The sequence below is a fragment of the Melanostigma gelatinosum genome, assembly GCF_949748355.1.
Source record: "Melanostigma gelatinosum genome assembly, chromosome: 2".
Lineage (NCBI taxonomy): Eukaryota > Metazoa > Chordata > Actinopteri > Perciformes > Zoarcidae > Melanostigma > Melanostigma gelatinosum.
The window spans coordinates 14,599,285-14,624,352 of NC_136635.1; the positions used below are offsets into that span (position 1 = coordinate 14,599,285).

General features: G+C 39.5%; 1 protein-coding gene across 1 annotated transcript; it reads right to left on the reverse strand.

Moving 5' to 3' along the window:
• Positions 1-311: 311 nt before the first annotated feature.
• On the reverse strand, positions 312-24,445 carry cpne7 (copine VII; the record flags this gene model as incomplete). Its single annotated transcript, XM_079289992.1, has 15 exons — positions 312-464; positions 1,756-1,992; positions 4,388-4,521; positions 5,077-5,128; positions 9,148-9,202; positions 13,345-13,478; positions 14,143-14,202; positions 14,547-14,633; positions 14,836-14,934; positions 15,128-15,217; positions 15,305-15,388; positions 18,548-18,622; positions 20,026-20,100; positions 20,310-20,492; positions 24,272-24,445. 15 exons carry the CDS (start codon positions 24,443-24,445, stop codon positions 312-314), a joined length of 1,692 nt encoding a protein of 563 aa, XP_079146118.1.
• Positions 24,446-25,068: the final 623 nt, after the last annotated feature.

A 25,068-nucleotide genomic window follows, 5' to 3' on the forward strand; every position in this document is an offset into this window, starting at 1 on the left:
AAATTAGGGAGGAAAAACAAGACAAGCCTCCAGGACTCATGATGCTGAAACAGCTGGATGGTCATGGTTTGCACAGCCAGAGAGAAGTGCTGGATCCACACTGAGCAGAGAAATTTAACCCACAGCCTCTGTCGTACTGTCCTTGTGTAAACACTTTGATAGGTGTGAAGAATGAAATAAATGAGAAACAACACATTTAGAAAGATTTTCTCTCCAGTCCTCCAAAATCGCAAGGCATGCGTCTTTTCTCCCTCTCAGTTTGCTGGACTGATGCTGTGGTCAAAGCTTGGTCCCAAAAGCAGGAAGGGTGGTTATTCTGTTGGGGTGGTGGCGACAGGGCTGAGGATGGGGGTCAGTAAGTCCCTCATCGGAATCATAGGGGAGATGGCCTTATGGCTGTAGTACTCCACTACTTGCTTGGGCACCTCCGCCAGAACACATTTGGCCAGGGCTGCAGGGGAAGCCTGCAACAGAGACAGAGAACAGCTGGAGTTGTCAAAACAACTGTTCGATATTGTTTTAATCTGAGATACAGAACATTTTCCAGTGGAGCTTTTAAGTTATTTCTGTTCCTGATCAAGGGACAACTGACGGTGTTAGGATTACCTTTTTTGCTTCAAACAAATCAAAAGAGGTATGTCACTGTCAGATATTGTATTCAAGAGTAACTGTTCTGTTCATGACTCTGAAAAAAGTCCCTTCTACTTTCTTCCTAAGAGCTATGAAAATATATAATATGTCTTGCAGTGTTTGCATTGCGTAGTTTTAGAGTTAATTATTTATTTGTTAAAACCAGTTTGCATTAAGTTCTGTTGTTAAAGCATATTTAAAAAAAACGATTTTCAGAACAAACAAATCATTACATAATGGTTTAATTTATTACACATGCAGGTATGGTGCAATAAATCTGTCTAGATTTCTAACAAATGACTACTTTGTGAAAAAGGGGAGTGCAATTATGAATGTTGCAGATTTTATACAATGTAAGTGTTTCCTCAAACTCTGGGTGATTTACATAAAAACATATTCAGGTTAACTTTACAGATGGGTTACAACTTCAAGGAAAAAACAACATGTGTTTTAAGAAAATGGGCCACCAGGAGCCTCTAGATTGCATAAATTCTGTAAGACTCTGCAACTTTACCGGAGGGATGACCAACATGTATTCCCTTAAATGGTGTTTTGATGATGGTGGTGAAAAAGCATTGAGCAATGCATCAGTTCAAAATCTCCCATAGGTGTTTAATTGGTGTGAGAGCTGGTGACTGTGGAGACCATATATATGATTCACATAATTATTATACCCGTCTCCTCACCTCTCATCACCTTGTTTCCTGCATGGAAGTGTCTGCATTTGCTAGGTTTCTCCACTCATTTATTCTGGTTTTTTTGCCAGCCTCAAAGAGAATATACAGGCCTACTATAATGCAAATTTGGGAAATGTTTCAATTTAGAACGTAAGACATCAACTCTGCAACATACAGTATAATTGCACAGCTGAAATGTTGCAGATTGCATGTAGCTATATGAAGAGTACAGTTTTTTTAAATAATTTTAGGATCTTCTTCAGTCCATGATGTCCATCTGTGTTCCTGGCAAAGTCAGCGAAAGTTTGCCGCATGCTCTTTAGAATAACAAGTGAGGGGGGCGTAATGTAAAACATATTCAATGTCCATGAACAGCAGCAGTCAGAAGGAGTGTGGTTGAAGCTGAAAGTAATCAAGTGAAGATTGACAGACGGAGAGACAAACTGACCGTTTTGAAGTCCCTGAAGGGCACGAACTGCACAATATCCCTCAGGACTGGCTCGCCCTTCGGTGAGCGTAGAACTCCATCATCTCCATCCAAAATCTGCATGTCTGTGAAGTCTGCATTGCCCACACCGACAATGATTATGGAGAGAGGCTGGTAGGAGGCTCGCACAATAGCTTCACGCGTGTCTGCCATGTCTGTCACGACACCATCCGTGAGGATGAGCAGGATGTGGTATCGCTGGAAGAAGATAAGAGCTTTCAGTGTGTATTACTCCATAGGGACATTAACCCATTCTAACAGCACAGTATGGTTATAAGCAAGAACACCTCTCAGTGTGTGTTGTGTATTTCTAGTGTGTTCCCTGGAAGTCTAATTGTCGACTGCAGCTCATTTACTGATCAAAATAAGGACTAACATTGAGAAGTAAATAATTAAATGACAGTCAGTACAATTACAAGAGTGTAATAGATTCGAACACAATGTCCATGCAGCCGGTGGTAATTTAAGAGAGTAAAATACTTGTGTTCTTACTCCCAAAGGGATATCAAGGAGAGATAAGGAGCACAATAACTATTTGCTCATGTTAAATCCCATTCAACAGCAGTTAATTAGGTAATTTCTAACACATAAAAGGGTCAGTAACATGGAAATATATATAAAATATACAACAGCAATAATGGGCCCCTTCTTCCTTTTTGAGCCGTGGGGCATTATCACTAGAAACGGAGAGGTGAACCAGAGGCTCCTCTGGGAACTCAGTGGGATGCACTACAACAAAGCCTGTATTACATCCATAAATATATAATGGAGTATAAAGAGCAGTGGTGTATAGAGCCATACTTGAGTAAAAGTAAAGACAATTTTACTGGACAATGACTCCAGTAAAAGTAAAAAGTCACCTATTAGAATACTACTTGAGTAAAAGTCTTAAAGTATCTGATATTTATTGTACTTGAGTATCAAAAGTAATTTTCTGATATTAAATGTACTTAAGTATTGAAAGTAAAAGTACAAGTAAATGCTGTTCATAAAAAAGCAAAGGGTCAGAATTTTGAGAATTATGAAGTTTATTCTTTTAAGTGCTGTGGCACCATGACCAAGGACATGGAGCTGTGTTGAACATAATTGGGTTGCTGTGATCCATTCAGGAGCAACAATGTTCAACATAATATATTGTACACAAGTATACTTTTGCATCTACTATGAACGTATCATCATAATTCTCCGAAAAGCAGTCTGACACTATGAAGGAGTTGTAACAGTGCGTTTATAAGTCTGCTCATTAGACTAGAGGATGTAGAGGCCAATGCATAATATTATGTTCAGCAAAAAATATCCACTTGATGCAGCAGGTCAGTGTTATGAGAAAGGACGCCTGCCTTGTAAACTCCGATGGGCCTGATTGAACACAATGGGCAAAGGTTTTGCTCAAGCTGAATCTGCAATTGGGCGACTGCTACCATCATAACTCCATCTGATCATCCACAACATGACTCAAATATCAAAACATGATCAATACTAAAGCAGCACCGTAAGTAACAACACAGTCATTACTTGAAACTGAAAAATGTCCTGTTCATCTTCAAAAGACAATTATATTAGAATGTAAAGAAGCTACATTGTATTAGAATGTAGCTTCTATACATTATATTAGAATGTAAAGAAGCTACAGTGTATATAATGATTCTATTGAAGTTATTCCTTTTTTAAATGTTTTAGACGAGTCGCTAATCACTTTAAAAGAGTGATTATAGCTGATTTAACTTACAGACATGAGATTGATCTTCTCATGTCACTCTCTTTATACAATGATATAAATTCATCCCCGTTTTATTGATATCTTACGAAAAGTTACTCCTCATTTTTCGTGAGTTTTTCCTACAAAAGTCCAGCAACATGAGTCTGTTTTGGCTTGTTGCATGCATACTGTCTTTTCAAAATAAACTTCCATCTTCACAGGAAACAACTAAGTTTTAGGCGATGAAACTACTTAGTTAGGTTTTGGAAAAGATCGTGGTTTGCGTTAAAATATCTACGGAAGTGGCGTTGCTTAAGTACGGAAGTCACGTCACAAATAAATCAACATTGGCTTCTCGTTTCACACACGGCACAAACTGCGGCCTCCTGGAGGAAACACCAGTGTTTGTTTGACCCATCCACCTCTCCTCATCCCACCCGTCCTGTGTGGAATGCTACTCATGTTGTTGCTCGCTAGCTATAGCATGTAGCATCCTGGGCATCACTGGGAATCAGAACACCGCGGCTTTGAGAGCACTTGTTTGCAATTGCGCATTAACGTGATGAACCAATGATTTAACTTGCTGCTAGGACCACTGATTCACCAAACCTGCTTGCTTGCAGTCTGTGTTCCACCACAGTCCCCGACGCGGCTCTCATGATTCATTTTTTTTCTGAAGATAGATTTGATTTTGTAGCGAGTAACGAAGGTTTCAGGGGAAATGTATTGGAGTAAAAGTATCAGTTTTCTTTGCAAAATGTAGTGAAGTAAAAGTAAAAGTCAACAGAAATATAAATAGTAAAGTAAAGTACAGCTATCCAAAAAAACGACTTAAGTACAGTAACGAAGTATTTCTACTTCGTTACTGTACACCACTGATAAAGAGTCACTCACAGAAGCATCTTTAATGTTGCCGTCGCCTGCTGCCAGCTTGGCTATCCTGTTAATGATGGGAGAAACATTGGTCGGGCCATACAATTGGATCTTAGGAAGGCAGTTCTGGTATGCCTCAACCACTCCTTGGATCTCTGATCAATAGAAAGCACAGGACAAAGTGAAGGACACATCAACATAGTTATCTACACTTCATTAAACACGCATGTCATCAATCAAACCACTGTAAACTAAAAAAGGTACAGTCAGATGAATTATCTGTTTATCACTATGGTCTCCCAAAAAAGGAGGCCTGAATAGATTTTCTGCCTCACTCAAGTTAAAGAAGTTAAATACTCTGGAAGAAGCAAATTTTCAGATTCCGGCTTGTTCATGTGTATTTTAGGTAATTATCAATTATGAAATCCATAAAGAAAATCAAACATAAACACTACTCTGACTCTGACACAAAAAAAGGAGACACACCGAAATGCTCACAAAAATCTGTACAGAGGAGTTGGCTTTCTTCTTTACTATTGGATGTTATAAATATGATCTGTCATGTATTAATTTACCTGACATTTGGGATGGGGGACCAGCTAAGTGATATTGATACTTTAGCAGCTGTGTTGTCAAATTACAGATGTTAACTCTAGTATCGCTAGGAGATGCACTTTTAAGGGAAACTGGTGTACAAAGCCCTTCCTTACCTTCACATTCATCATCCTCTGGGTTGAAATTAATGGCAAAGTCATGGGACACCTGTGGATTGCAAAAGAGAACATTGTAGGACACTTTCTTGCTGAACGTTTCCATGTTGTTTCAAAAATGGCTGCCATGTTTGGAATCTGTGAAGGCCTGGACTTTTTTCTTCTTCTGATATTGCCGACTGTAATTTTGTTAAGAAGATGTAATTTTTGTCAAACTGCTTGATTGAAACAACTAAGAGCTCAACAAAACCAAGGGAATGAAAAGTGATCAGAACTGAAACTGTGGAATGTTAGGGATCCTATATACGACTAAATTTGACAGCTTTTGAGTGTGAATTTGACAGTGAGGAATAATTTCTGATGACATCTACAACAGTGCTACTACCATCCAATGATACTGAGAGTCAGATCGTAACCAGGCAGTTTAATTAGTTACGCAGTCATTTTTTTTATTAGAAAACTAGATCAATGAATATCTAGAGCACTGACATCATGTTTGCCTTAGGTGTATGCATGTATACAGTTACAACACATTCATAAGGCTATAAGTGAGAGAAGATATATTTATTGTAGTAGTGACTGATACATTGGTTCAGCAGATAGTAGTTTTGCAGGTAAATTAACAAGAAAAGTCCACTCAGTAAAGTGCAGATCCATGTGCGTCTCCAGCTCCCCTCCCAAACTAATAGGAGTTGAATCTCACAAGTCTCACAATGGGACCAAAATGTTCTATGGATGTCATTTTTTGAGCCATGACAAAAAGCCCAAAATGTAAACGAGCTAGGTAGGCTTGTTTCCCTAGCAGATGGCCGGGAATGTATTTTGCGACTGAAGCAGTTGTTGATAGGTTTTGATAACTATGGTTAAGAGTAAGTCGTAAATGACATTGTAAAACAGTCAATAAAATACCACCACAAGAGGTCCTTGAGCATACAGTAGTAAATTACCACAACAAATGTTAGGCTTATGAGTCCAGTAGCATGCAAGATTAGCTGTGGACAAACAGACAGAAAGACAGACAGATGCACACACACACACATGACCGAACAAATGATCGCCTCCCGACTTAAGTACAGGTGCTAATACTATGTTAAGAGAACAAAAAAAATTTAATTATGAACTAATAGCAAAGGTGTGTTAACTGTATTTCGAGTTTGCACATAATTTAAGCTAAAATAGTCACAATTGAATTATGAATAAAATAATGTCTATTTCAACCACTGATTAAAAATACCTCACCTTTTCAGAGGTATTTTACAGTGAGGCCTGGTTAAGTTAAGTACTGATCTGTGTACACTACATTCTGAAATGTGTACTTGTATTAATATCCTGAATCGTCACTTCATCACACAGTAATACAGTAATGAGCATTAAGCGTGCTCTATATGCTTACGTTCTGGTTTCTGAAAAGAGATTGCCACCCCTCTTCTTTTATCTGGTCCATTCCAAACATCACATTTACTTTGTTTCTCTCAAAGCTGTTAAATTGGCAAAAATAAAATCCCCTTCTTGATACCTCCCTCACAAGAAACCATTTTTTTCCCGCAAGCACCAACTGTCAGCCAGATCAGTGACAGCTGACTCCGCTCCAGCTGGCTACTTTCTTCCAAGTCATTTTTGTCCTTAATGTGATTAACAGCCTGCATTCAGACAGTGTATAGAAATAAATGAGTTGTCCTAGAGAAATGAATCATACAGACCACCATTTGGTTTTTGTATTAGGCCACTGCAAGAGACGGGGTCTTGTTTTGTATCTCATTTGACAGGCCTGTTTCATAGCAGACCTTTTTGACATGAAAACCACAGGTGTAACTGATAACATTAATAACGGCTGTCTTTCATTTTGGTTTTCCACTTGTGAAGCTCTGGTATTGTGCAGGCTGGTTCAATGGCATAGCTTACAGCGACACTTAAATGGAATTGTACTGTTATTATACACATGTTTTCCTGCCATTCAATATTACAATCTTATTTTCTAGCTTTGCCTTTTTTCCCCAAGTACATGAAAAATATACTTTTGGCAGGTAAGCAAGCACCAGTGAAACAACAACACTCCTTTTAAAGACCCTGAAAACCTGTTGTCTTCGTCGTCTTCTTACTATGAGCAAAGGGACGGACACAACATTGTCTCAGTTTTGGTTCTTTCAATTGAGATTTGTGTTTTTCTCACAAATTTGCTTATGTTGGCAGGCCACTGGCAATCAAATATAATCAAACCACAATCACACAGTCCCAACGAAGCAGAGTTTTTTTGTGGTCATTTGGTCCCGACAAAGTTTTTTAATTTGATACATTGTTGCTTTTTAAAATCAGAATGTAATTTACTGCCAAGCAGGTTTTCACTGAAGAGCAATTTCAGTTCGGAGCTGGTTTAAGTACAGAGTGTCTTTTTTTATGAATTTCAATGCTTCTTATTTTTTTATTTATGTTTTCTGGTGTCACAAAGAGCTTCCAAATAAATAACTGATTAAGAGCAATATAAGTGTTATTTGCCTTACAAGCAGTAGGATACAAGCCCAACACGCTGCACTGCTTCCGACTGTCAGACTGTTCAGGGAAAAGCCCTGCACTCACATGCATACATGTCACCATGGTTACCAAATGATTTGCATAAATATACGCATCCCTTCCTGGACAGTTTGGAACCAGCAGCTGAATATGAATGTAGTTTAGCTTTAAATTCATGCAAAAAATCACATATTATCATACAATCCTGTGGTTTGCTTCCTCGTTTAGTTTCAAACCACAGACGAACCGAACCAGAGACCGATTGGAAGCAAACCTGAGCCGAGACCGCCTGAAAGAGGGCTTCTTGATGTGGTTGTTAAGTCTGCATCAGAGTTCAATGGACAGCTTTTACACCAGCAACCAACAAACCGCACTAAACGGGCAAACACACTAGAGTCCATCTTAACAAAACCAAACAGGTAAGGTGTGAAAGCACCCTTACACTCTTAATAAATAATAGTTCATGGGAAGTGATGTCCTCTTCTAAACTTTAGCTTTGACAAGAGCAATTTTTCAGAGGCATTCAATTAACAAAACACAATAGGCCATAGTTGTTGCAATGAAATGTGAGCCTCAACATTTATCCTCAAGACTCACTATCTGATGCATCCTTGGCTGGCAAATTAACATCTTGGATCTTTATTTATTATTTGTTTTCAAATCACACTTAGTGTGCATAACAGGCATCATATACTGAGAAAGAGTCCATCAAACCTGCACACTGGTGTAGCCTACATGAGTTAGATGCAGTTCATGATTCGTCGAATTACTTAATTAGCATTCACCTGCACCACCAACCACAATGTGGCAACAGCATGGAGTCTAATTAATTTGACTCCTGCAGGACATGTCACTGTCATGGTAAATTCAGAAAATAATAGTTTGTATTTCCTGAGCTACAAATCTTTGCATGATTGAAATGATAATTATCAGTGTTTCACATCAGCACATAGAACAGAACAATCCCACATAATAATGTGCCGTTCTAGATATTAAATATCAAACAGCATTGTGATTCATCCATGCATGTGTGTGTGTGTGTGTGTGTGTGTGTGTGTGTGTGTGTGTGTGTGTGTGTGTGTGTGTGTGTGTGTGTGTGCATGTGTGTGTGTGTGTGCGTGTGTGCACACACTCACTCCAGGGCTTTAGTCGGAATCACTGATGGCTTTTGGTTCTCAAAGTCCAATTTGCTTAAACAAATTCTCTCGCACTCATGAATTCTTATGTAAATTGAGCATTAACACTGTGTGGGGTTTTTGTTTCTTTGGAGCATGTCATTTTCTCAAGAGAAGTTGATATTTTAAGGCATGGGGTTGATGAATAAAAATAAAGTATAGTAGTTCTAAATGTGACATTTTGACAGAATGACAAATTGAGTCATAAAACAGGTCATGGAAATGAGATGCTTAACGTAAAGTCCCAGGGTAGTGGAAAGAGCACACAATACGTGCATAATATTGTTCATGTGAAGGGAAGAACGGTGTTATGGAACAGAATAGAAAAAGGGGTGGTTGAGTATGAATGGAAAACAAGGAGTGCAGAGATATGCAGAGAGATACTCACCTCATAATTTGGAGGGATTCTGGCACCAAACCCCAAAGCTGAAAACCGTTTGTCACTGTAAAGATAAGCAAATTAACCAGGTGTTAACAGTTACTGCAGTTTAATCATGGAATAGCTTTTGACAGTGATCTAAAAAACAATGGCAATCCCTGTGCTCGTTTGTATTTCAGAAATGCTCAGAGCTTTAATTAAAGTTTGAAATCTGTCCCACAGTCCCTGCAGACAGTGCTTGCACCTGTTCAATAACCTTCTCACAGTCTTTACTCTCTCAATTTTTCATTGTACCATATAGATGGGTAGATATTAGTTGAAGAGGCTCTGCTATGCTGGATTGTCAAAGTCCAGGTCACCCTTTTAACACCCTGGCTGCACAGACGTGTGTAAATAACAACCCAAAAGCTTCACCCTCACTGTTTAACAGAGATGAAATATATCCACTCTAGAGTGCTGCAGGAATGACTCCTTAAACCCGGAAATTTGTTACTATTTTTGAACTTCTGGTTCCCTCGTCGTGAAGACAATGGGTTTTTTGAATATGTTTTTTGATGCCTGAAATAAGGTCTGTGGGTAACACAAGATTATGATATTTCAAAGTTTTTGTTCTACAATATGACATACAGTGTGTCTACAAAAATACGTCATTGTCTAGTGCCCTTAGAAATCACTACAATGTAATAAAAAACGGACTCTGCATATCATACACACTACTTTCTGCTGAAAGTACCACAATGCAATGTGTCACATTTTAATTCACATGTGTTAGAAAAATCTAATTTCGGTATTCCTCTTAGCAATTGTTGCTGTGCTCATTTCACTTAGTTGATCTACTTCTTTCTGAAAGACACAAGCTTTCACCAGGCAAGGAGGAGCTTCAAAAAGAGTTGCATTGTGGGAAGTGTAGTATATATATATATATATATATATATATATATATGTTGATATGATATGATATATATATATATGACTGGTAAAACAACCCCAAATCTCCAGCCCAGGGGAATCACAAGTAGCATCTCAAGCTCGACAGAATCATGAAATTATGTTTTTGATTAATTTACTCTGGAGATAGTGTGGAAGGGTACACACTGTTAATAAATGTTGATCTGTTTGGTTTCTTGACAAGTGTTGATTGGGGACTTGTTTATCCACTCATAGAGCTAATATGGCTTTATGGCAGCTGAAGTTTAATTAACTCTGATGGGTGTGGACTTATATAAACACTGGCAGAGTGAACAAAAGCTTCATTGTGAACTCTTGACGGAAGCAACTTTACTTTGGCAAGTTTTAGTTACTGTAATAGTAACAGCATTAGTCATACACTTACACCAAAAAAGAGGCATTTATTATTATTATTATTATCATTATTATGAGTAGTTGTAGTAGTAATGTAAGTAGTAGTAGAAGCAGTAGTATTGATAATTTGTATGAATACTAGGAGATGTTTTATTGGTATAGCAATTGTATTACTATTGCTCCTCCTCGAGGACGTTGGATAAAAACAAAGATAATTTGTGTTTTTTCCATAACCTTGCAGAATTGTTTATTTTACAGTGGCTGCGAATGGTAACAGCAACAGCCTGTAGGCTTAGTGAGGAAGACTTCGCTGAATATCTTACATCGGCCATATTGAGCACATATTTGGTTACCATCATTATCCTCTGTTCCAAAAAAGCCCATTTGAATGAGTCCAACTTTTATTCTCTGAAATGCAACCTCTCCACATGCCCTGGCTAATGTGCTGTACTGTAGCCAGATATAAACACCCTCCAGTAATAATGCTCCAAACAAATGAATAGATTTCAGTGTCCAACGAGCTCTGCAACTGATACAACAGCATAAAAAAGGTATTTTCTCTACACTCACCTTCAACATTTACATGTTTTCGATTCACTTTTTTATCCATTTTCCCATCTCCATTCTCCATCCACTGAATACAGGCCTTACTCCCACTATAGTGAACTTTCAAACACACAGGGGTATGGATGCAAAATAATAGGAAACAAATAATGATATGTTTGGTATTATATTGGTTTTACCAATGTAGAGCAAGAATTTTAATGAAAATATTCTTATGGGGAAGGAGTGAGTCATGCTGAGCCAATTTTATCCTGTGATGTATTGTGCAGCACTCATTATCTCGACCTCTCACTCTTTCCATACTTTTATAAATTTGCTCTTGGAGCCTCAATGAATTGATTTGTAAGTGCAAGTCTAAGTTTCTTGAGAGATTGCCTATCGTCTCTCCAGATGTAGAGTTATTATACAGTATCTTCAGCCCAAACAAGAGGGCAGAGAAGGCTGACAAGTCATTTTCATTATATGAATTCTGCTGTTAAGTTCATCGTGGTCCTTGTTTTCTGTCTTTGTCAGCACACGTGAAAAGCCACGAGGAGATGTGCCCGGTAAAACAGCCCTCTCAGCGAGGTAAACGAGCCTCTGCCCACACAGACAAAAGCTCGTCACTCCAGCTCCATAATGCACTCCTCTGCAAGGACTCCCACATCCCACATCACCTAAATTCACTAAAGGCTAAAAGGCTTGTCCATGTAGTTTTACACCTCAATAACAATTGCAAATTAAGAGGGAATGGCTGCCTACACTTGCTGTCACTTTTCATCCAGAGGCATGTTTCCATGCATGATGCTCTTATTTAGTAAACAGGAAAATGATAAAGCTACAAGAACGAGCTGCTCATTTTCCGGCAGGTTTTCAGTGTCTCCAGTGCTAGCTCTTGGATGCTATAATTAGCCAGACAGTGCTCCCCTGATATTCAATAGGAGGATCTGCATAAATCAGGAGTCAGAGTGTTAATCCTTATCTAGCTTTTGACAGATGGAATGGTCTTTCTCTGACACATATCATATTATAAATGATAATAACTATTCTTTTTTGTATTTAACATTAGTTTTCAACAACAACAGACAATCAGTAATTTTCAAAACAAAATCTGATAACTATATCAGCCAGTTTTCATATTTAGAGTAACAGGTGTTCTAACATGGATATATAAGTTCATTTTATTAGCTTCAGTGTCTTTAATGATTCCTTAAACAGGCCTCCTGCTGCACCCACATCTGATTCTACACCACGCTGTTATTTCACCACCCATAATGCCTCCCACTTCATGTTGAAGTGATTGCTATCCTGGTGTTAGCCCCCGCCTCTGCACGTGTCTGTCTGTAGTTCAGGCTAATGAGCCCATGCAGGCTAAGAACGGGGACCAGTAGCTGCAACAGATGCTGAGAGAAAACGGTATCATTGAGTTATCCACAGAAGAAAGCACATGCAGCCACCACTGTGATCATAGACACTGTGAACTACATGCAAAACAGCACTGTCCTTACAAACAGCGAAGACACAGGGCATATAGAAAAGAAAGAAGAAGAGGAAAGGACAGAGACATCTATCCATTTTTTTTTTACTTTGGTTTGTTGTCTTATTTGCTAAAATCAATTCGTGAGAGATGTGGTGTTTGTTATCGTTATCTCTTTATCAAACTGTTACGCAAGAACAGATTACAAAAATATTCAAAAAATGTTGAGAAATCTCTGCCGAACATCAGTCAGTGAGAAAACTGATGTTGCACAGCATTTAAATGCATGTGGCTATCAAGGTCAAAATGTTATCTTTTTGATGGCTTGTTAAAAGCTGTAACGTGATGGATACTTTGACAAAATGGTTTGTCAAGTATTTCCAGAATATTGTGTTGGTGTCCTTGACTGCTGCTACCAAGCACCAGCTTCAGCCCCATATTAGCCTCATGCATAAGTAATGCCAGTGAGGGCCAAATTAGTTTGCTCTAATTTTCCCAGGTACAAACACTTTCTCGTGCATTACTTTGCCATGGTTAAACAGATTAAAATACATGTGCCAATGTGAACACAATCAATTTCTGTAAAAGAAAGAATCGCAGATGGAGGAGCTAGAGGCCAACAGTTCAGGTCCATCAGCTCTGGACCAAACTGGTGAGCAGAAATGTAATAACTTGCGAGATTTACTGCCATTCTGTTTCAGTACTCCATGATTTCCATTCCAATCATTTTGCTGTGATTCAGATAGAGTGGCTCGTTTTAGAGTGAGCGATCCCATCGCAATGGCGTGCAAGGGACACTCGGCATCTCCATTTTACAAAAGGAGACACTGACAATCACTGTAGGCACCAAAGAGCGTTTACTGAGAAACAAAAGACTGACAAACCTATCGTAGTCTTGACAGATCTCCCCCACTGCTATCAGAGCCTTCAGGTACTCGTTGGGCTGGTAAGGGTTGATGTAGTGCAAAGAGCAGCTGTTCCTGGGGTCTCCATTGGAGGCTGTGAAGTCAATGGCAACCTGGTAGAAAGAAATGTGAAGCAAGAACAATATGACAGAATAAATTATGTTTTCATTTTGCTGCTTAACGTTTTTATTTGGCTGCTTGTGATATTATAAATAATTCTGTATGAGCGAGCCTGAAATATGCATAATGGCAGTATAAATTATCTGATCAGAGGTAAGAACTTTCGCTTTTTACACCCACATAGATGGAAACAGCTCCAGCTCCAGTACACTGCAGATCTAAGTAGACAACTATTTCCACAAGGAGGAACTGCATCTACCACAGCAAATTCCTCATAATTAATATGCGTTGCTTCAGTAATCCAGCGAGAGTGAGAGGCGGCACAACAGACAGCAGACCAAAGAGCAAGGGTTGAAGGTCCACAAAGCTGCCTACAAGAAACCGAACTGGTGGACAGTTTTTGATGGACAAAAACACCATGTTTCAAGGATAAATACATTTAAATTACTGTGTAATCTTTCACAATCAGAAAATGTAACCGTTGCTGCATACTGAATGCTAACAGACAACCAAAAACAAAGCCATACCGAAGTCTGTGTATCTACAGGCAATATGGTCTTAAAAAAATAAGCAATCAGTATTAGGTAATTCATACAACCAGCCAGTGCAGTTAAAAGTTCAATGACAGCGTCGCTAAACACGGACTGCTCAATTTACCGTAAAGTGAATCTGGCATCCTCCCATGATGTAATCTAAGAAGGAATACACTCTGTGGAGCTGCAAAAAGAAACACCCCAGAGGCATCTTGTCATTAAAACGGAATTAACTCAACAAATCTGTTGACAGTAAAGGATAAAAAAAAGTGATATGAATATAAAAACTCCTTCTGTTGAGGTAGCTGTGAAATTTCTCATTTAGCTGTACAGTACGAGAAATCAATTGTTTCTATGTACAGAGCATACATGCATAAAAGTATTTATTGTTATTATTTATTCATACTGTTCTTCAAATTCTAAGCAACTGTTTCCTCCAACAAAAAAGCTTCTGGGACAAGTTTTTTGTTCCTATTTCATTCTGTAAAATAAAAGGATAAACCACTGATCGGTTCAACTGATTCCTACCTTCATCTCAGTGAGGATGACAACGCCTGAATTTTTATAGTTTCTCTTCTTCTGTTTGTACTTGGGATTGACACAATCCCACGTGACCTTAAACAAAGCAAGTTGAAGACTAAGAACAGGAGCCAAAAACAGCAGCATTGTGAATATCGGCGATATGTCTTAATCAACATGACATTTCTGTCATCTGGGCTGGATTTCAGCAGAGTAAAATGAGAGGCACATGGAAAATGGATGAAACGGCTACACGGCCGTCTCCACTCTGCTCTGCTCCGCCTCTCCATTCACTGACCTTATTTCCACTGGAAATTTTCTGCATTTCCTTGAATGTGACGTAGAACTCGCCGATGAAGTCGTGTTTTCCCCTGGAGTCATAATCCCACACTAGGCACTGTGGCACACAGGGACAATACTGTATACTACTTTCTCTCTGTCGGTCTGGCCCCACATACAGTATTCTTACAATATGTATTCAATTATCCATGAAATATTCAATGAAAGTCTTTCATTCTACTACTGTTAAATCCTGGTTGCAAAGTTTCTGACCCCTGTGGTTTTTACTGATGTGGACTTAGTTGCTTTACCTTGAGCTTTCGGTCCTCATCACAGCTGCACAGAGATATGAGAGACACTTTGAAGGGCTCCCACACAGGATTCAGGTTGTTTTTAATCACCTGTCAGAGTAGCAACACATTACATATGAAGCAAAGTTGCAGAAAGAAGCTGTTGCTTAAACTGAATAGTGTATACGATGAATCAACCTCAGTTCTGTGCACAAGCTGTTCAGTTTCATCGTCATTGATTCGGTATATTTCCAAAAATGGGTCAGACTTGCTGAAGAGATCCTGCAGAGAAAACAGAATATACTCAAAACTACTGACTCTTAATGTTAATACAGGACCCCTTAGAAAGTTGAATTAATAAGTATTGCTTCTGGTATCATCAGGTCAAATGTCTTCCTGACATCGCTTTTAATCAAATAAGGAAAAGACAGCAGGACTCATTGAGATCAAGATCTATTCAATGAGAACAAATCACACATAAAACCTCACATTTAACACTGAGATTTGACTTTATTTGATTTACAGTATTGAAGCTAATGTGTCGGCTGTTACATACCATGGGGCTGGGTTGAACTTTTACACAGGCAATATGTGAGAAAACCATTACCTAAAAAAATCTATGTTTGGGTTATTTCAATATCTTTCGTGGGTTTTTCGGATTGTTTTTACCATTTATACAGATGCTGTTGACACTGATTTCTATCACTGCTGATTGGTAATTGTCTCCGTGATTAAAGGTCAAGTAGAAGCAAGCATAGAATTTACAGCACAGTAGGGTGGATCTTTTGGAGGAGACACCATCAAGATCGAGAAAAAAAGAGTGCGTTTTATAACATTTTGGTAAGAAGGAAGTTTGAGAATATCTACAAGATTCCAGCTCATGCCATTCCCTGGTTACTCCTCAATCACTGGCCTTTTTCTTGAGCCAATACCTTTTAATGACCCACTAGTTCCTTCCTTACAGCCTTCATTGCCGTTCTGAAATACCATTATTGGTTTCTTCAACCAATATTTGAAGCTCCCTAGCAGAGAATTGAATCTTTCTTTTGCACTCCATTACTTCATGCAAAAGGCATCTGAAATCGCCCAGCTTCAAGTTGTTATTAACATCTTGCATTTGACTTCAGTCAACGGTGGCTGTGTCCATATTATAATCAGTGATAGTAAATACCGTGATAAGTTGAAAACATGCATGAGATTTTGCATCCTTTACGGTTATTTGGGGTAGCCTTAAATCATCTTTTGAGTCTCAACAAACGTCTGAGAGCAGAGCAACACTGATTATTTCGGTCAATTGATTCTTCAGGGAGGAAAACAAATGATTGCTGTGTGTGTCTGTGTCTGTGTGACTGTGGTGGCTGGAAGGGGGGGGGGGTGTTGCGGGTGAGGGGGCTTTGTGCACACCAAATGAGACAGTTAATGCTGCATTTCCCGCCACATTAGCCAGCTACATCTCCTGAGGGAGTCAAACAAAAAGGGATGTAGCATCCTCTCTCTGTTGTCATGGCAACTGCTAGCCAGGAGTCATCAGCGGCACCGACGCAGATGTCAAAATCTAATCCTGGGCCAGTTATGATATCTCATCATTAATCCTCCTGCTCATCAACATCTGTAATGTGATGCTTTAATATCTACAGCAGTTTGAGGTGATACAGACAACAAGCAGTTAATTAGAAACAGTTCGCTGCCTCAGTCATCCTCTGTTTGATAAATTGCAACGTCCGACATTAACCTGCCAGATTAGTGGCTTCTAATTTGCTTTTTTAAGAAAATGAGCATGATTTACTCCTTCGTCTGAAATTCAATGGGTTGAATGGGGTTTTGGTTGGACGCCTGAAATGAGGTATGTGGTGAACACAAGCTTGAGAGATTTTAAGGTTTTGTTCTACGAAATAAAACACATCAGGAGAAAAGGCTTCCCATCTCGTGTATTTTTAAGCTTTTAAAAAAAGGCGGTTGCTTACAAGTGACTGAATTAAACTACAAAACATCATCATTGACTTTCGGCGGCCATGCCGTTACCATTGCTGGTATTATCGCTTAATTTCACTGTCCTGCTCTCGTCCTCTAACATGATATCTGGTTTGCCGTCTGCCGGATTCCATGTGAGTGTAGCATTAAGCGGCGAAAAAGCTAAATCTAACCAAAAACCCATTGGAGTGTTTATTCGTCCCGTCCCCGGTGTGTTAACACCTTAACACATGGAGTGGAAAACGAGACACGAAGCTTTAACACGCCAACAGTTTCGAGGTATCTACTGAAAAAAGCAATCACATTAGTGTAGCCAAAATATATTTATACCTTTATTCTAACTCTGCATGAGTGACAGCAAACACAGCTCACACCCGTGTTTGTTGATCACATCTAAATGTTTGAGAGATGATGCATAAATGAGCCCCACTTTAGTGAGAAAGCCAAACAAGATGTCCCAGAACCAGCCTTTCATGGTTTATTCTGACCAAATGTTGTTTGCAATCCTTTGGGGATGTTTAATTAACCACAAATGAATTGTCTGTGTGCATCAACAAAGACAGAGTCTATCATTTTGTGCATCAGTGTTGATTGATATTTGGCATCAAGAACCAAACTCCGTTCTAAATAAACTGCTGAAATGTTTGTTCAGAGTGAAAACATGAACACTTTTGTGTCTCTGTGGTACATGATTACACAGCACTGTTCCACAGTGATGTGCCCACTGCTGTAATCAGTTTCAACAAAGCAAGCGGGTGGACTCTCCAGGCAGAAATTCAATACTTCCAGTAGCACACTGGACATATGAAGCAAATATCACATGCAGGGGAAGATTCACTTTTTGTATAATTTCCCTCGTGTAAGAGTCAGGTTCAATTTCACTGTCAGAGTAGCAGGAAACTGCAAACTGCAATCTAAAAAATAAAGGTACACGCTGCAGATAATTTGAAGTTTTCTCCCAATACCTCTGGGAATTAAGGGCAAACTGTGAGTGTGGCATCCGAGGGCTCGCTCCCAAGAACATGGAGTAACTTCCGATCATCAGAGTTGTAATTGGATGTAAGCTCCCGCTGTCTTTATGATTGAAATATGCCTTCAGTAAAGGTTGACAGCATGAGAACAGGAGCAGTTAAGGTCAGTGATATCCTGACTCAAAGTAAAGCCATATGAATTAAAAAATAAATAATATTTCACGTGGATATATCACATGTTGAAGCTTTGTGTCTCTACAAAGATGTGATGTTAAGTGTTATTATCAGTTTTTTTGTCTCACTTTAACATTAAATTATATAATGATTTAGAAAATAATACCATATATGTTCATACCTTCAAGGCCAGTGATTGTGGGTACTTTCTGAAGTTGCACTACAGCATCACGATTATTCCGTTACTGCTACTACTATCTCTGTTAATCCATATTAAAATATGAACTGTGTTGGTATTACCATCAAAACCATGTGCTCCGCTCACCTTGTCATCAAGCTTCTTGGCACAGAAGGAGAGCTCCACATACCCGTTGTTGCCAGAAATTTCCTCAGCGTGCACCTGAGAGGAAATACGATTTGTCAGTAATATTTTGTGTTTATGGGATTTATTCGTAGCAAAAAAATCACCACCACATGATTTATGTTTCAGGAAAGAAAAAAAATCATAAAAGCTATACTGTTGTGACCGGAACTGAAACTCCACTCTAGAAATATATATTTTGGACAAATTGCATTTGGTTGCAGAGTGAGAGTATTATTATGTAGAATATTAATGTAGTTATGTGCCAGTATTTTCAACAACTGCTTTACTTGTTTTTTTGTGAGTTTTTATTATGTATGCCATTTTCATTTACATTGCAAAAAGTAAGTTTTACTTTAGTAGCGGTTGCACTGTGGTAAGCGTGTTAACAAAGTGAAGTGGCTTTTACTTAACTCGGGATGCTGGACATTAGAGTAGCGAGCACCATTAGATGCAAGCTAATGGTTACAGCTTGAACACAAAAGTTATCACATACGGTACAGTGCAACGGTAGAGGCTTGTAACATCGCTCTAACATTTTTAAGTGGTTGCTTTGTGTATAAGACCTTAGTTATGACTGTGTTAGTTACAAAGAATCACCGAGCACCCTATGCTGCTCCCTCTGGCCCACTCACAGAGAACAGAAGCTTGCTCTCGCTCTCTCGCCGTTGTTCTTTTTGAAAATGCCATAAACCTTACATCAAACTGCCTGAACTGTAGCTGCAGAGTGGGCTCAGCCATGGCTTGACACGGCTTGACAGTGATGATTGGCAAACTAGGAAACTTGGACTTTTTATCAGACAGCTTGTCCTGACAGGTACCAAGTTCAGGGAAACATCTTTATAAAAGATGTGGGCAAAATATTTTCAGCTTTTTTGCCGGATAATATAGAGTGAAAGACTGCACAATCTTTTTTTTTATATGCTACCACCACTGGCTTGTTAACTGTAAGATTGTGGTTAATGACACATGGGATTTCTTATACATGCATCATTTCCTCTTGCATCTCTGTGTGCATTGGCACGTTTAACATGAATGGAGCGCCATGGCACCAATGATGGACACCAGCATATAGAAAGTACTCAGAGAGGATGTATACTTTTAAAAAGCTACCGCTACAACAAAAAAACAACGATGTGCAGCAGCAACATGAAGCCATTCTGTGAGTGGTGTCTTCAACTTTATACGAATATATTATTTGTAATAGTCTGAGAGCATATAGAGGTACAATCCATTATGGTGCCTGAGAGAGAAGAGATGTGAGACTGGAAACAAATGTAAAATAATACAAAAATCAATTTTACCCATTCATTTGACATTTATTGTTTCTTTCAGCTCTCACTTTCCATTAACTGTTAACTTTCATTTTCTTCATATTCAGCAATCTAACAAATGCCATTCCCCAGAGCAGCAAGGTCACGAACACAAAGTAAGAAACCTACGGTGATGGTGGATTTGCCGGCGTATTTCCCATACTTCAGCAACAAAGGCTTCACCATCTTCTTTTGGGCCACAATCTGCAAGGAGCAAGATCAACACATTTTTCACCTAAAGCCTTCCTTAGCAGTAAAGAGCTGAGTCATCAACACCAGCATCAGGTATAATTACGACCAACATTTACCACCAACTTGTTTCAGATTTTTTACGGCAGACAAATTACAGTTTTTAGGGCACAAATGTAACTGATACAACTGAAATAAATAGATTTAGAAAATAATCGACCTACCTGGCCAAGAGTAACCTCCACCCCACCCAGAAAGTCATCATCCCGGGTCCCGATGCTGTGAGTGCCATGGATGTCATAGACTTCAAATCGCAGCTTCTGAACCTCCTCAAAGTAGTAGTCCAATGAGAGAACCTTGGCAAAGACCGGATGCAAGTTGCTCTTGATGACTTCTGTCCTGTCCAGCTGAGAGGGAAGACACACTTTCATTTAATATATTTAACCATTGTAATGTTTCTTATTTTAATTCACTACATGTGTGATTAAAGCAAAAGTGGACCTTATGGAGGGATAGCACACCGGATTACAGATCTCACAAGAAAATATTACTGGAAAACATAACTTCTTCTGTCTTCCTGCTTATTTTGAGGAATACCAGCGACTACAGAAGGGCCGATGTTATTACGGTTCGTCAAGAGGATGATGAGAGAGAAGTTTGGAGCATACAGAAAACGTCCATGCTTGTCTTTCAATGCCTGACAAGGAAAAGCTGAGCTATCTGAAGCCCCATCTGCTCATGATGGAGGATTCAGCTCTTACGCAGCTCGACACACATGTCTATGCCGCCCAATTTGTCACAAGGACAAATCATCATGGAACATGATATTTAAGTCATTAATTAAATAATGACAAACGTGCAGCAGAAATCCACACACTCATTTTCATGGTATACTGTAGTTATGTTTATGTTCAGTGCCTGTTTTTTGACTCAAACCACAGGAGAGAACCGACCCATCAAAAGGTATAATCTGGAGCTGATATGTTGACTGGTTTTAGACCTATAGAGGGTTTCAAGTCTGTAAAACGCTCTTCGTAGTCGTCCTAAACATAGTCATACATTTGGATACAAGTCCAGACTGGTGTCCTTTGTTTAAACCTCTCTCTAAAGCTGTGTCTTCTTTCCTTCTTTACTCACTTTGTCTGTCACTTTTCACAAGCAAAAACAAGTGCAACACGAAGAATAATTTCCAGGAGAGAAAATGTGTGCCATTATTTCCATTTTCGGATGATTACGTGATCTCCCCACCTCTATGACGGCAGGCTTTCACACCGTCTTTGAGTGTATTCCAAAATGGTTGCCATATAAAAGTTAATTTCGAACACACAAGCGCCTTAAGGGGTTGTTTTACCACGAGCCAGTACAGCGTCAGTACTTCTCGTCATAGACTCTATCTGGGATCAACAGCATTCTTCCGAAAGACATTTGGTGTTTTGATGAATGTGGTGGAGCGCACTGTCTAACACCTTAATCGAATCTAAATCTCACATAGCTGTCAACTAGAGATCTGGTGACGTTGAGATGTTTTCAATTATTTTCATACTCAAACCGTTTAACAACTGGCTTCCTTTGACCATTATCATCCTGAAAGAAACCCCTCCCATCAGGATGGAAATATTTCATTACAGAATAAAAGTGATGACTCTTGTATTGATTTGCAGTGACCCCTCCGTCTAATGGAACAAGTGGACCAAAACTCCTTCCACCTGCATTTATTTAGGTTTTTGCCATATTTGTAATGTGTATGTCATTGCATTGTAAAACCTATAATGTCACATTCCTTGTTTATTGTATAACTATATTTTTTTGTACCTTTGTTTCACATTGTTGCCAGTTTACACGCCAAGGAAGGGCGTCTGCCTGAACATCAATGCATGAATAAACTATTTAATTGGAGTGCTGTCCTGCTGTTGACTTTTTGCTTTTGAGCATCTTCTAAACACAACGAATCATCAATTTGCAACTACACTTTTTTACATTTGTTGCTTAAACTCTCGGGTTTGTTTTGTCACATCTTCATTTGCTTGATCAGAAGAATAAACAGCACTGGGTTGGAAACAACCAGACCTTTGTCCCTGTCACAGTTCTATAACCTGACTAGTTCTCTAGTTAACACCCACCTCACTAGAGCTTTGTATTATGCAAACAATAATAATAATCAGACAATTACAAAAGTGATGGATGGCTGGTAGCGGGGATTTCTCTACTGTTTCCTTCTCACTCTGGCAAACATCACAAAGAGAAGAACGTCAAGCTAGGACTTGGCTTCCTCGGCCTCATTCATCTTCATTTCTCTTTATTGTCTTCTCCGGCCTTCTCCTCCTCTCTTTGTGCCATCTGGATCGACAGATTTGGAATGAGTCTGTCTGTTGATGAAAGCTTCTCAGAGCAACGAAGGATAGATGGTGCCAAAGTCTGTGATGCCTGTTTGTTGTTGGAGTGGGGCCAGAATTACAGAGCGATCCCTGACATAGAAACGAAGGCGTTATCTGTCAGTTCTTCCAGGTAGGTTGAGCGTTATCTCTGTAGCTCAATCAAAACAAGCCCTTGTAGCTTCGGTCAGATATCAGCAGAAGTATCTGGTTTTGATTGGCGTCACCATCACCGGAGCACGTCGGGTCCAGGTTACACAAAAAAAGAAGACAAATCTGCTGTGGGAAGAAACCTCAAGTCATCTCCAGCCTGCCTCTGAGTTTGTCCTTGGAAGTGAACAGGTGGTGAAATGAGTGTTTGACAAATAGCAGGTTGAAGTCACGAACACTATATGAGCTCAGAAAAGAGGAAGAGGGTGGCGGTGGTATGAGTGGGCTCAGCTTCTTACTCAGTTGTTGACGTAAGTAACGATTTATGGTGCCTCCCAGTACTGAGGGATTTGACAGCGGAGGATTGGACAACTTCTGTACACTGTCATGACTGTCAAGTCTCAGAAAAACAGACAGACAGACAGACAGATACTTACATACATACATACATAGATAGTTACATAGAAACATAGATAGACACAGATAGACAGCTCTTCTGACAGTGTAATTGTAATAAAAAAATTGTAATGTGTGAGTTTGCGTCATCGTCATTTAATGTCATATGAATTTGCTTCAGTTAGTGGAGCTAAAAATAGTCACTCATACATGCTACATTGAACACAGGTCAGTCATTTTCATGTAACAGCCTCCTATCAAGTTACAACCAAGAAAAATCCATAACTGTGTGCTCAACACTGCCAGCCGAGTGTTTTTATCATAATAATATCTCCCCATTCATACAGACCAAACAACGAATGGCTCTCGTGCGTGGCAGGAATCTGAGATAGCCTTTTGTTGGACAAAGGGTAATGGGGGAAAGAAAATCTGTGTAATTAGATATCCTCTGCCGTGTTTTAACACATCCTCTACTTATTGGAGACCTGTGCTTTGGCTTTCCCTAATGAGCTAAATGACTTAATTAACAGGGAAATGAGAGACCTGCTGCCTACGCTCCAAATCAGCTTGGGACCAATCCAAGGAAGTAAACATTTTCAGCTGGAACACACCTCATCACACTGCTTATTAACAACCCACTGTTTGTCCACACATGGACCAGTGAAATACACGGAGAGCAGACTGAACAATCTGCTGTAACTTAGTGAAATGTGGAGACAGACTGAATCAGACAGCTGTTGTGTAAGCCATGAACTTTTTCGAAAGAGTGACAAACAGCTGCAAGTTCAGCAAACCATTAACAGATGTATCTCCCTGGTCGAGCTTGTGCGACAACACACATTTTAGGTATAACTGGAGTGGGACTGAAAATTCCTCCCAATGTATAGCATTCCACACATCACCACACTGCTTCATCTTAAAATCTGAGCTTTTCCAGATTTGTGAGGCAACAGAGGGAAGGCTGGCCAACTGTGCCCTCTCAGTTTCTTTCTGTACAAGTCTGTGTAACCATCAAGAAAACATGTTGCTCAGATCACCCCCAAGGAGCTGTAATTTGAACAACTCTATGAGATTCAAGGCACGATTCTTTACACATTCAATCATGTGGTTAATGACTCAGATAGGGAGATTAATAAAACATGGTGGATTCATTTTTAAAAGCTACATACTGCTGACTATATGCGTTTTGAGTAGGTTCACACTTTTTCCCAACTGCTCCACCTATGTATGTATGTCAGATGTAAATATAAAAAGGTGGGGGTGCTCACCTCTGTCCACTGTCCGTTGGTCTGCACCATGATAATAACACATGGGTCTGACTTATTCAGCGTGTCTCGGTCCAGCAGGGCTTTGCAAGCCACACGCAGCTCTACTTTGCAGACGCAGGTAGCTGGACCGCTGAGGCTGGTCGCTGGGGAGACGGCCTCCAGAACATCATTCATCCTGGCTCACGGGCGAGAGGAGCTGCCAACCAGCGAAGCAGTGCGATGTGGGAGCTCCGAGGGATGGCAAAATGTAGTGGCGGGTCAAGGGATTTCAGTAAAGACGTGGCACGCTCACAGGAGACAGGCTCTTTTGACTTGGTACAGATGTCATGAAAAAGAACAGAGGTTCCTGTTGAGTCACAGGGGACCAAAGCAAACCCAATCTGTTATCACTGCCTGTCAGAGCTATCCCCTCATGAGGAGTATCATCTCACCTCAGTAATGACGAAAGACAGGACATGAAGGCTTGTGTCTTTCAGGAGTCTGGATCAGATGCCTGGAAAAAAGGTATTTAAGACGGTCAAATCTGGTGCGTCCTCTTTTTAAATGCTCCTAATTCCATTTAAAAAGTCTGAATTACAGCGCTAGGCACAAACATATATATACAAAGAAATAGACTTCATATTATTTTCTGAATGCGACTATTTGTTTCCTGTTCAAAACATGAGAAAACAAAAGATTTTAGTGGAAAAAATGATGAAAAAAGCTAAAGTGGCAGATACAATCTGGATTCTAGCAGACACGTTGCTGTGTGGCTTTATTGCCCGGAGGATAAACTAAGAAAAGGACACCGATTTTTT